This window comes from Mirounga angustirostris, unplaced genomic scaffold (genome assembly GCF_029215605.1).
Source record: "Mirounga angustirostris isolate CCGP_5_RB_7025 unplaced genomic scaffold, mMirAng1.0.hap1 SCAF_17, whole genome shotgun sequence".
Lineage (NCBI taxonomy): Eukaryota > Metazoa > Chordata > Mammalia > Carnivora > Phocidae > Mirounga > Mirounga angustirostris.
This window is the reverse complement of record NW_026991725.1, coordinates 49256641-49269847: the sequence shown is the minus strand read 5'-3', so window position 1 is coordinate 49269847 and position 13207 is coordinate 49256641. Positions and strand designations below refer to the sequence as shown.

The 13207-nt window shown below is 52.6% G+C and overlaps 1 protein-coding gene across 5 annotated transcripts in view; it reads left to right on the top strand.

Annotated features, from left to right (window-relative positions):
• Positions 1–13207, top strand: part of GAS7 (growth arrest specific 7) — a 206208-nt gene that overhangs the window by 157054 nt on the left and 35947 nt on the right. For 3 of the 5 annotated variants that reach the window (XM_054511056.2, XM_045889855.3, XM_045889856.3), the window contains 2 exons: positions 2783–2868; positions 11403–11456. In XM_054511056.2, the coding sequence (XP_054367031.1) occupies positions 2783–2868; positions 11403–11456 (140 nt within the window). The remainder of the gene's footprint in view (positions 1–2782; positions 2869–11402; positions 11457–13207) is intronic. The other 2 variants (XM_054511058.2, XM_054511057.2) reach the window with 1 other exon arrangement.

Here is a 13207-nt window from a genome sequence, read left to right as displayed (position 1 = left end):
GAGCATTCATGCACTCTCTCAGTCTCAGATTAGATGGGCTGACCTGCTTTTTTATTGTTGTGATCCCCCCGCCGAAAGCCACCCCCACACAAAGAGAACTCGCCTGAGTTGCGAATGTCATCCCGTTTCCTAACCAGTTCATTTCTAGTGCCATATTTATATCCTCTTCTCATGTTTTCCTTTGGTTTACTTTACTGGCTTGTAAAGGTTTTTGTGAATTCTTAATTTGAATGTTTAGTCCATTTATTTGTATTTCCCTGGTTTTGGTAACGGAATAATGGAGGCTATGGGTTTTCCTCTAAATATAATTCAAGCCTTATCCCATCTGTTTTGATATGTTCTTCCTGATTATTTTCTAAATATTGTGTAATTCCGGTTTTTAAATTCTTTGACCTGACATTAGGAGGGCATTTTCTGAAATTTCCAAGTGTTTGGTTGTTGGAGGGATGGGGATCTTGTGTATTTATTCTTTCATTACTAATATCTGCTTTTATTGCGTTCTGGTCAAAGAATGTGGCCTGTGTTCTTTATGCCTTTTGCGATTTAGCAACACCTTATTTGTGACTTCAGTATGCCCAGGCCTTTTAAAATGTTCCGTGGCTTGTTGGCAAAAGATGTTATCTTGGGTATCTGGGTGGCTCAGTCAGTTAAGCGTCTGCCTTCAGCTCGGGTCATGATCTCAGGGTCCTGGGATCGAGCCCCGCATCGGGCTCCCTGCTCAGCGGGGAGTCTGCTTCTCCCTCTGCCGCTCCCCCCACTCATCTTTCTCTCTCTCTCAAATAATTAAATAAAATCTTTAAAAAAAAGATGTTATCTTTGTTTGTAACCCATGATGTTTAGTATCTAGTTCATTCAGCCTTCTAAATGAAATTACTGAGATATTCTACGTCCTCACTTTTCTCTACTACTCAGTCATCGACTGAAAGCAGTGTAACTAAGGTTTTCTCCTGTCGTCTTTAGATTCTCCGGCATATGTGTTTTTTCGATTTCAGTGCTATGCTGTTTGATAAATGACGGTTCTCGAATGGTACACTTTCATCGTGGGTTGTATTTATCATCAGCCTAGTGCCCTTCCTGGCATAGCTTATGCTGACCCGAGGAACTTCTCCTCGATCCCCTCAACATTCCGTGATGCTCTTCGAATCGCACCCCCGGCTCCTCTTACACCAGCATGGTCATGGATATAGTATTAGCATGTAACCGGCTGCCGAGGGGCCCGAGTGCAGACCAGGGCTGTGACTGGTCATGCGGGTTAATTTCTTGGTGGTTGTTGCTTCCCCAGCCAGCTGCACTGGGGGCCAGCCACGTGCCCAGTTTTCCTGTCACCTTCCTGTGTCTGTGCCCACCCACTTCCAGGGTATCAGGCCAGCCCCGCAGATCAGGGAGAAGCCCAGCTGCCCAGAGGGGTCTGCTAAGGGGGGTCTGTGTTTCTGCTCGCAGGGGGCGCTGCATTTTTCACTGCAAATGGCAGAGAATGGGGGACATCCCCCAGCATGAAAACGGTTCCTGCCTGGGATGGCCTTCATCACCCCCATTGCTTCATCACCCCACTGCCTGCCTCCAGCAGATCAGTAGATGTTAGTGACTTTCAGCCAACCTCTCCCCTTGCTTCCTGCCACACTGCAGGGTGCTCCCAACAAGAACCAAGCATTGGACCTCAGTTTGTATATCTTCTCTAGTTTGACCTGTGCAGTCTATATGTTGCAGCAGTTCCTCCAAGCCTGGGGCATGCGGAAAGCATGCTTCCCTGGTGTCTACTAGAGATCACGCAGGCTTGGGGCTCAAGGAGCAGAAGCAGTGGTCTTCCCTCCCTCCATCTATCCCTCTCCCCTTTTCATGAATTACTTCATGACTCAGGGCTCCCTTTCGCAAGTACTGCCCCCATTGGATTTTCATGCCAACCGAGTAGGTTTGGAGACTGGGGAGGATTATCCCCATTTCACAGATCTGGAAGCTGAGGCTCACAGAGGAGGAACTGCTCCCTAAGCTCACGTAACCGTGTCTGCAAGGGAGCAGACCCGAGATCGCACGGGTCCCAGTGGGTACTTGCGGCATCAGGAGCCTGTGGGGGTGTTGGGAGCTTTGAATTGGCAGTTTCCCAGTGGAAACTGGGAAATGCTACAAGCCTGCCCTGCCCCCCACTGCCCCCCTAAGAGAGCAGGTTGATCAGCCCACCTCGGGAGCACAGTGAGTGTCATAGGGGTAGAATTTTGCAGCCTTGAATTTTTTTCCTTTTTTTTTTTTTTACTTTAGGAAAACTGAGACTCGAAAGGGATGGCCTGTGATACCCCCGGCTATTAATCGGCAAAGCCAAATTTCATAGAAACCAGTAAACCCCGTGCTCTTTCCATTCTCTACTGGTATTGCAGTGCCGTGAGGGCGAGGGTGGGGGCGTTCCTCTGGGGAGATGCCAGCAGGTGGCGGAGGGGCCGCCTGACTCCGTGGAGTCGGCGCCAGTGGCCACAACTGATTTGGCATTTTCAAGTGACAGCTGTGGATTGCAGTGACCCCACCTCCTATCACGGAAGCACGTCCGTCTCTGGTTCAGAAAGAAACGCGGTCCCCCAAGAGTCGCCCAGTTGGGAGCTGGGGATTAGAGAGATGCTTGCGACCCGTCTCTAGCTCCGCGAACCCTGGTCAGAGCCCAGGAGATGGTCCTGGCCGAGCGAGACATCTCAGAGGCTGGCGGACCGTGACGTGGGGGAAGGGACCACGGTTGCAGGCAGTCGGTGTCGCCCGTGCGTGGCTGGCGTGGCCTCTGAGCAGTGTTTCTTTCCCGCAGTGAATGGATACCACGTGGCAGGGACCCCAGCGCACCCTCCCGAGACTGCCCACATGAGTGTCCGAAAATCCACCGGTGATTCCCAGGTAAGGGGTCATGTTACGGGAGGTAGGGGTCACCAGGGAGGTGCCAGGAAGACAGCACCGCATGGGGGTCCAGGTGACCACAGCCCGGGTGTGCCCCAGGTAGAAAGTGGCTGGTATATCTGGGTCGTTCCTGTGTGCCGTGATTGGGAGAGAGTGGGCAATTGTGGTTTGTTGGTTTTCTCTAGAAGTTGAGGGTGGTTGGAGTGGGGTGATGGTGGTGGATTGTAACCATCGTTGGGGCAGAGGGGTCCATCCTGCCGTCTGGATTCCTGATAAATACCGTCTCGGTTTCTGTCACTTTAAGGATATGGATGGGGCCAGGCCACTTTCATTCTTCTACACACCCCCTTTCCTCGCCCCGGACTTCACCCAGAACGGAATTCTGTAAAATGTTTTCTCACTTTTAATAATCTAGCAGCGAGACCTTGATGGGATGGGAAGAAACGGGAGAATGGTTTAAGATTCATTCCCATCCTGTTTTCTCATTCATCCTATCCGTTGACAACCTGTACAAACACCTGTCTACCTTTCCCGTCTTAAAGGCGAGGCCACCGAGTCTCAGGCTGCTTAAGCAGGTGACACAAATACCGAGCGGTCAGTCTGGACCTCAGTGCCGAGCCCCTTGGTGTTTTGAGTTGCGTTAAACTGCGTCTAAGGAGGTGAGGATTGGCTTATTTATTCTTTCCACCAGTTATATCCAGGAGATGTTCTTAATGAGGGCTGCAGACTCTGTCAGCCCTTTCCAGGCCCCAGGGATGATGGTGGTGATCGTGATAGTTACCGGTGCTCAGGATGAGAGTAGCTGCTTGTTACCCCCAACAGTGGGTCCTGTGCACCAGAAAGAAGGGCCTCATGATCTGTTGCTGCAGTCGGCTAAAATGTGACACTTAGCTTTAATGCAAGCAAGAGCATTCCTTTTTGGAAACTTCATGAAGTTGTCTTAGGAGGCTGAGCATCGGGCTCAGGTTCAGTTCAGCTAGTGCTCTGGAAAAGAATCCGGACGTCCGTGTGGGCCGAGACTTCTTACATTCTGAGGGACTCACTCATCACCCAGGCCTTTGTTAAAATGTAGATTCTGATTCAGGAGGTCTAGGAAAGATCCTGAGGTTCTGTTTCCAAGCAGTCCCCGGATGATGCTTAATGATGCTGGGAATGCTGGGGATGCTGATGATGCTGGGGATGCTGATGATGCTGGGGATGCTGGGGATCCTGGGGATGCTGGGGATCCTGGGGATGCTGGGGATGCTGGGGATGCTGATGATGCTGGAGATGCTGATGATGCTGGAGATGCTGATGATGCTGGGGAAGCTGGGGATGCTGGGGATCCTGGGGATCCTGGGGATGCTGGGGATCCTGGGGATGCTGGTGATGCTGATGATGCTGGGGAAGCTGGGGATGCTGGGGATGCTGGGGATGCTGGTGAAGCTGGGGATGCTGGGGATGCTGATGATGCTTGATGATACTGGGGATGCTGGGGATGCTGGTCAGAGGACCGGGCCTTGAGCGAGGAGGATCTGGGCCTGGTTGATATTGCACAGCGTGTGTGTGTGTGTGTGTGTGTTCGTCCCCTTCACGCCCCTGCTCATGGCACACATCACACACAGCCCTGGTATTGTGTGTTTTCTGCCGAGCAACCCCTCCCCCCCCCGCCCCAAGCCTTTGCAACACAGCCTTTATCAATCTATTCGGCATGAAGCTGATTTACCACCTGACTGTGGACTGTTTTCTGAAGACACCAGCCTGAATTCTGCTATGTTATCGCATAACCTGACCAAGCTGGCGCTACCCCCCAGCCCCAAAATACTGTGAAGTTGTTCCCGAACTTTTTTTTTTTTTTAACATTTATTGCTATAACCTTCTTGGAAGCTGCTTGGACCCAGGAACATCGCCCTCCAGCATCTGTTCTTGGAATACATTCAGGGATTCTGATTTGTGTGGGAAGCGTTTCCCTTACAGCTCTGCAGTAGTGGACCCAACCGAACTGTCCAGCAACAGGGGAGCTGGGTACAGTGGATTTTGGCCCCGCATAGCCAGCCCATTCTATGATGCAGACATGAGAAAGCCCATTTCTGAAGAAAATTTCATGAATTTAGGAAAAGGCTGAGAACCTAATACTGAGTGGGAAAAGTAGCACGCACGCTCCATACACAGCCAGTCTTACTTGCGAGGAGGAAATCACATGTTCATGAAGACAAAGGACTAGAAGAAAAAGAAATCAGAACGGTGATGTTGGTCCTATCTGCGTGTAAGGCTGATTCTCCATCGGGGACGTTTGTTTGGAGACGTTTCGGTTGTCATGGCTGGGGAGGGAGTACTGCTGGCTGGCAGCTAGTGAGGAGGGTTCTGGAATATGACCAGTCATCCCATACAGCACAGGACTGCCCCCGCAACAAAGAATTATCCAGTTCGAAAATACAGTGGTATTGAGGTTGAGAAACCTCGGTCTAAAGTACTTTTTATTTTCTTTATACTTTGCAGGATCTTGCACGTTTCTTAAAATGAACACATTTTACTTGAGTAGAGGGCAGGTACCATGCACATTATGAGAAGCAGGGTGCTGGTACTTGGGGATGTGGGGTAGGCCAGCTGTGGAGACCCGGGAGGGGGGCAGGAAGCAACTGTTTTAAGGAGCGGGTGGAGTGGATTCTTTCCAGATGATAACGTGGAAAGTTGAGGTATCATCAAAGTAACAAAAATAACGCAGTGTGCGGAGAGAACAAATATGGTTGTTCACCAGTTCCCAGAACTGGAAAGTAGCATATTATTTTTTTTAGGCAATGGAAGGCTCTCCACAAAGGTGCTTGGGGCCAATTGCAGAAATAGGATGAGAAGGGTTTTTTTGGTTTTTTTTGTTTTTTAATTTTTTTAGGAAGATTTTATTTATTCATTTGACAGAGAGAGGGAGAGCGAGCACAAGCAGGGGGAGCAGAGGGAGAGGGAGAAGCAGGCTCTCTGTCGAGCAGGGAGCCCGATGTGGGGCTTGATCCCAGAACCCTGAGATCATGACCTGAGCCGAAGGCAGATGCTTCACTGACTGAGGCACCCAGGCACCCCTAGGATGAGAAGTTTTAGTGTTTACGGAGAGTGCCGCCAACAAATGATCCCCAAAAGTATATACAGTGCTCTTTGGCGAGTGTAGTGTTTACTCACACGGTCCCAGGCTGCCAGTTAGAATGGATAACAATTATGGCGTAGTAATACCTGAAGAATGAATGAATGGGCAAACGAACACAGGGCCATTTGAGATACAGGGTTGGGGGTGGGTTAAGCGGCTTGCACAGGGTTTGCTCAAAGCCCTGTGTGTTCTTTTTTCTGTGAGCTGTTCCTCCTTAAGCAAACTCATCAGGGAGATTAGAATGTTGGGGTGGGGGAACGTGTCCCTACTGCGCCCTGTCATGGGCAGGACTGCTGGCTGGGTGCCCTGCAGACCCGGGGGGGTGCCTACCTGCTCCTTCCCTAGTCCTGGGAGACCAGATGGCTGGGCACAGGTGGTGTTGATCTGGTGCCACCCAGTGGAGGTTTCTGGCCGGCAACCCTGGGGCGGGCTGCCCGGATGCCGTATAAATGGGGCCCACCGGATACCATATAAATGGGGCCCACCGGCCTGGGAGGCTGGGGCATCAGAGACTGAGTTTTGCTGGCTTCCTTTGCAGAAGCACGTCCTGGCCTGTCCCCTGCCTGCCTGCCGGTGGAGGGACCCCTCTGATCCCTGTGCAGGTGGAGTGGGTATGGAGGCGGGTAAGAGACCTGCCCACCAGAGCCTGGGCCCTTTTGTGACCAACCTTTCCGTTGTTCTGGCTTCCTACCCTACGTGCGAGAGGAGAAAGGGGGTGGGACCGAGGGCTTGGAAAGTTCAGGGTCCCATTGGAGAAGGGAGCTTGAGGTGGCGGTAAGATGCTGAGATTCACCCACCTAACGGGGACCCTCCTCAGTCCAGCTACACGTGTTCCTTTGAGCGTCTCCTTCGTGGCCAGGCTCTGAGTCACAGGCAAACAGAGCCCCTGCCTGGGCAGAGGCTTGTAACTGGTGCCAGAGGAGACAGGAGATAAATGATCATTTCGTGTCGGCCGTGGTAAGTGCTGGAGGAAGTCTGTGCCCTGGGCACCTGCTCGGGTGGCCGCAGGGGGTGCTGGAAATGTCAGTGACGGGCTCCAGAAGAAGCAAAAGTAAGCTAAGACTGGACAGATGAGCAAGGGGTTAGCTGGGCCCAGGGTGGTGGTGGGGAATAGCCTTCCTTCCAGGTGGAGGGAACAGCACATGTGGATGCCTAGAGGAGGTGAAGGAAAGCGGTGGTTTCAGTGAACCCGCAGAGGCCGAGTGGGGCTGTGATTTCCTGAATCAGCAGGTGCAGGGAGGGCGGAAGGGGAGCGGGGGCTGGAGGAGTCTGCACCGGCCTAGTGTGAGGAGCTTGGGTTTATTCCAGCGGTACCGGGAAGTCACTGAGAGGTTTCATTCTGGATCCTGTCTGCCGAGGAGGTGGGACCCAGGCTATTCACGGGGCCGGGAGACGGTCAGAAGACCTGCCCAGCCCGGGCTCGTGGGTCTACCCAGCACTGCTTTGTAGCTCACCACCCCCCGGGGCTCTCACCTCACAGTAATGGCAGAGTGACCCAGGCGAGAGGAGGAGACCAGGCTGGGGAGGGACTTTTTAAAAGGGAAGGAGAAAAACTTTCTAGAATCATAGGCAAAAGACATTAAAAAAAAAAAAACCAAAAAACCTTTTATTATGCACATCGGCAAACATTTAGAGAAGTAGAAGGCATGTTATAATAAAGTCCTAGGGACTAATCATTTAACTGCAACGATTATTCGGCCAATCTTGTTTCATTTATATACCCATTCCTTCCCTCCCCTGGGATTATTTTAAAGCAAAGTCTACTATATTGTTTTATTTTATTTTTTAAAAGATTTTATTTGTTTGATGGAGAGAGCGAGAGAGCACAAGCAGGGGGAGTAGCAGAGGGAGAGAGAGAAGCATGCTCCCTGCTGAGCAGAGAGCTCAACATAGGACTCCATCCCAGGACCTGAGATCAGGACCTGAGCCAAAGGCAGACACTTAACCAACTGAGTCACCCAGGAACCCCTGACATTTGTTTTAACTGGGAACATTTCAGAGCATACCTCTCTAGGGGAAGACATGAATGGGATATCGTTAGCCCACATAAGAAAACATTAATTGGGTATTTTCATCTAGTATCTATAATTCATATTCAGACTCCCCATTTGTCCTCAACATGTCTTTTATAGCTGCTTTTCTCTCCAGTCCAGGGTCCGTTCCAGTTTCGCACGTGGATACATTGTTGGCTGGATCTCTTTAGTTTCCATTTTGGGGGCTTTATTGAGATGTAATTCACACAGCCTACAATTCCGCCATTTAAAATGCACAGTGTGGTGGTCACAGAACTACACAATCATCATCATAATCAGTGTTAGAGCGTTTTCATCACCCCAGAAAGAATCCCCAAAAGCCTTTGGCACCCACTAATCTACTTTCTGTCTCCGTGGATTTGCCTCTTCTGGACAGTTCATATACGCGGAATCGCACCCCATGTGGTCTTTTGGGTCTGGCTTCTTGCACTTGGAACAATGTTTCAGGGTCCGTGAATGTTGCAGGTGTATTAGCACCATGTTCCTTTTTTTTGGCCAAATAGTATTCCATCGTGGGGATTTACGATTTCATCTCATTTCTGGCTTTTAGCTTCTTTTAATCTAGACTGTGTTCGCCACACATTTGGTCTTTTGTCTTAACCCATGGTGACTCTATTTGGGAAGAGACCAGCTCGGTTTAGAATGACCCACGTGCTTAGTCTAATTGTTTTCTTATGCTTAGACTCGGGGCTAACATCTCTGGCAAGAATATCTACCACCTGGGGCCTCCCAGGTTAGCACCCTACCAGTGATGCTAACTGGGAGTTTGAGCTCCTGGTTAATGTGATGATCCCTTTGCAAGGGTACGTTTTCCCTTTTTAGTAAGCCAGTAATTGGGGGGATGATAGTGTGAGACCATGGGCATCTCCTGTTCCTTCACAGGCTTGTCGCTCAATGCTTTGAGCATCCTTGGTGACCGTGGCCTGAATCCATTTTGATGTTAGGGTTTGCAAATGGTGATTTTGTGATGCTTTATCCATTTTTAATGGGCATCCTTCCATAAAGAAATGCTTCCCCTCTCTCTCTCACTGCCTTTTGAAGTTACTCATTTGTAGTCATTATTCATAATCATGCTCAAATTGTCCCAAATTTGGCTTGTTGGAACTTCTTTCTGCAGGCGCCTGGGTCCTTTTGCGAGATCACATCGTTCTTTGCACGGTCTCTAACCTCCCAGAATAATAAGATGTTCCAGATCGACCCGGCATCTGAAATGAGCTATTTCTCCAAGGAGCCCGGTTCCTCTTAGTACGGAATAATATTTAGAAACCAACTTCTAGCTAGTAGGTAGTCTCCCTGTGATGGAGGAGTCATTCCTTTGGGGCCCTTTCATGAAGTGCTACTGGGATGTGTGTGTGTGATGTATGGACATATACACGTATGTATATACAGTACATATATATGACATATATTTATGTGGATGATGTTAGAACAATAGCCACGGGCCATTGGCAGCAAGCACAGAGCCCAAGGTGCCTGGAGGAGCCTGGGGTCACCCCCTGCCCAGCCCTGGCTGAGACTGCATCACCAGGAGGGCAGAGAGTGGGAAGGCGCCAACACCCACATGTTGAACATCCCCTTACAGTGCCATTACTCACCCTCCCCTCCTGGCCCGAGTTATGGGGAGGACGACAACCTCTGCGTCCGGCTTCATTCTGTAGAGCCTCGGACACAGTGGTCCCCAAATCCAGGTTTGTGGATGATGGAGATCTTTCTCCACCCCTGCAGAGACACTTGGAAAACAGCCAGCCTCAAAGTGGGGAGCTGGAAGAATATAGAGAAAAGAGATATTCAGCCCGGGGCTCTAATTTCCTCCACTGACCACACCAGAGGCTCTCCTCCCACGTCTCCCTCCCTGGCATGGATGAGCCTGCAAGAGAGCCCTGCACCTGTCACAGGATAGTGGCACTTGAGCCCCTACCACGCGGACTCCGTCATCCTCCCAGGTGGCCCAGTTTGGGCAAATGCCCTGGGGTACCACTGATAGCTTGGGAGGGTCCAGGGTAGGCGAGCTGGATGCGTTGATGCTTTGGAAGCGTCTGTCAAAGCTGTGGTTGGTCACAAGCTTGAAGTCGCCCCAGAGCCTGCTGGGGTTGCTATACCAGCTACCAGAAGTAGGGGAGTCTTGATGAATGACACAGCGTAGATCAGTGTGTCCCCAAGGGAGGCCCCCAGACTCTGCTTCAGAGGCGCTGCCCCCTCCCTGCCCCCCCCAGAGAGCTGCTGGGTCAGCTCTGGGAGGTGCAGCTGGGACCCGATTTGGGGTCCTGTTTTGTGTGATGAGCAGAGGGGCTCCTGAGGCAGGGCTGCCCCCCACGCCCAGATGCTCATCCTGCCGGTGGTCCGGGGCTGTGCCAACCCCCAATCTGGTTCCCTGAGGCTGGCTGGAGAGGCCTCTCTGACAGCCACGTCCTGAGGTTCCACCAGAGAAAGAAGGCTGTGGGTCCCAGGACAGGCCTATAATGGCCCCCAACCGTGCCTTGGGGTGAGCCTGCTTCCCCGCTCATTGAGTGGCTCAGGATGGGAGTGGCCATCACATGCCCTGCTCAGAGACCCTCTTGAATCACTAATGTAACTGCTAATAACGGGGCAACAAAGACCCAGAATTGACCCTCCTCCCCTTTAGGGTCACAGGCTCCTGTGACCAATGTGGTGTTTCTAGCTGGTAAGCCTTAACATTCTGTACCAGAACCATCCTGGGCCTGGGGCAAGCCGCTTAGGACCCATGGGTTTGGAGGTATTTGGGACAGTGGTTTATTTGCTGGCAGCGGGAAGACCTAAAAAGGCAATCCAAAGGCTGAATGAATGAAAGCGGAGAGGCAGCTGTGCTGAGAAATCCCTCCTGCCTCTCGGGGTTCGAGAGCAGCGCGTCTCGGAGGTGGCCAGGCGCCCCCGTGCACGGTGCATGGATTGAAGGTTGGATACGCCGGACCCCAGGGGATTCAGATCAGAAGTCCTGTTCTGAGTCCTCGGTGCCAGGAGGTGGTGGCCTGCTTTAACTCTCCGCTCCCCCGGGCAGCTTCTGTAGGTTGAGGATGCAGGCGGCACGCAGAACGGTTTACCAGCAGAGGGCAGCTGAGGGGTTAACTCCCCAAATCAAGGACTGGGAGAAGAGGAGGGAGACCTGGTTTGGAGTAGTTCCCTCAGAGCGTGTGCTGGAGCCTTCCTCCCATTCGCCTGCAAGCCCGGCCACCACCCTAGGAGCGGCGTGGGGTCAGGGGCACTCCCGCCTGCCCTCTCCCAGAATATGGTGACGTGAGGGTTAATGGGAGCACGCGCTCGCGTCCCCGAACTACCCCAGCACGGGGGCTTTCGGGGAGCCCGAATAGAACACCGAGATGTCCAGTATGGAGAACAGCTTCGATGATGTCTCTTGCCTCTCTCCCCAGAACCTGGGATCCTCATCACCAAGCAAAAAGCACAGCAAGGAAAACACCATCACGGTAAGCGACTTACGCTGGGTGCCCACAGGTTGGGGCGAGCTGGGGCTCTTCTGCCATGCTGGGCGGTTGCCATGGCAATGTGGACCGCCGAGTGCAAGCCCAGCCTGGCATCTGGGAAGTTCCAAAGCTTGGATGTGGTGGAAATTCACCCCCACCCCTGCTCCTACCCGCACCCGCTCCCCGTGCCTTCTGTTAATTTCACCTTTCACTTTTTTCCCTCCGGGTGACCGAGTGCAGGCGGGGTGGGAATGATGCAGAAGCCATCGTCACAGGGCGGGCGGTGGGGGTGGGGGGTACACATGCCCAGGCGGGCTGGAGGGGGTGGACTGTGCTCGGCACCAGCAATGTGACATGTAAATTACAGCCACAGCGGGTTGCTTTCATGCGGGGTGACTTGTGGAAGGTGTCAAAGTTAAAAACAAGAGAAAGCACCCTAAGAATAGAGTTCCGGACGGGAGCAGGCAGCTCTTGCCAGCCCGCCTCCTGGGCTCTTCCAGAAGCCCACCAAGCCCCCATGGGCAAGCTGAGGAGGGTCCCCCCCAACACACACACACACACACACACCCCAGCCCCGTGTTGGGGAAAGGGGGCAAATGCCTTGCTCCGACTGCAAGAACTAGAGATGTGAGAAGTGTGGTCCTGGATGTGCTGCTTGGTTGTGAGTGCAGGGGAGCTGGGAATGGGGGACCTGCTCCCCCAGGCTCCAGTAGGGGCAGTTCTGAGCCATTCTGACCACCCCCACGGACATGAGACCGAGAGTGGGTATGCTTCCCTGGCTTGTGCACGCTGAAGATCCTGCTCTGGAAGAAGAGAGACGGTTGGGTATGCGGTGACATCAGCAACAATAATTGTTTCCCCTTTGGTGTGCGTGCACTGAGTGTTCCTAGTGGCTCGTTGAGCTCTCCACTCGCTGTGTGAGGTGAAGGTGACAGGACCAGCTTCACGTGGTGGCTGTGAACAATGGCTCTGGAGCCAGAGGGACTGTTAAAGCACCTACTAGCTGCACAGAAGCCTGGGGCGAGTTTCTCTGCCCCGTTGTGCCTCAGTGTCCACATCTGTACAATGGGGAGATGGTGGGTGTCTGTGCCCTGGGGGTGGGGTGAGGACTAAATGAGTCTGTATGCAGAAAGCACTTAGAACAGAGCCTGGTGCGTAGTTACTGTGCTCAGTGCGCACTCATCTTCTCGACCCTGTTTACAGATGGCAAAACTGAGGCAGGCGGCCATGCCTCGCCTGGCTGGGGTGCATCAGGATTCAAGACCTGTGCTCTCCCCGCCTGTGGAGGTTGCCTGTGGAGGAGCGTGGGGCCTGGGGCAGGGCGTGAGCCGGCCCCAGGGGCAGACCTCCTGGGGGCATCATCCTCATCTCCAAAGTGCCGCAAATGCCCCAGAGGCGAAGCGGAAGCCCCCTAAAGTTCCCAGAAACGGGGGAGAAAGAGGGAGAAGAAGGGGAGGGCGGTATATTAGAATTGTAGAGGAAAAGTGAAAAGGACAAATGCAAAGTGGAAAGCACTTGGCTGATGGGGATGGTCCTGGGGACTCCAGGGTGGGGCCCGAGTCACCTGCTGTGCCCTGGCTTTGGGCCAGAGCTTGGCACTTGGTCAGAGTCTCCTCTCCGGTTCATTGTCTGTCCCTGCCTCTCGTCTTCCCTCTGCCTTCCCACTGACCTAAATCAGAGCTTCTCAGAGCGAGCCTGCAAAGTGGAGTCGGCAGCCTTAGCCTCTGGGACACGTGTTTAAAATGCAAGTTCCT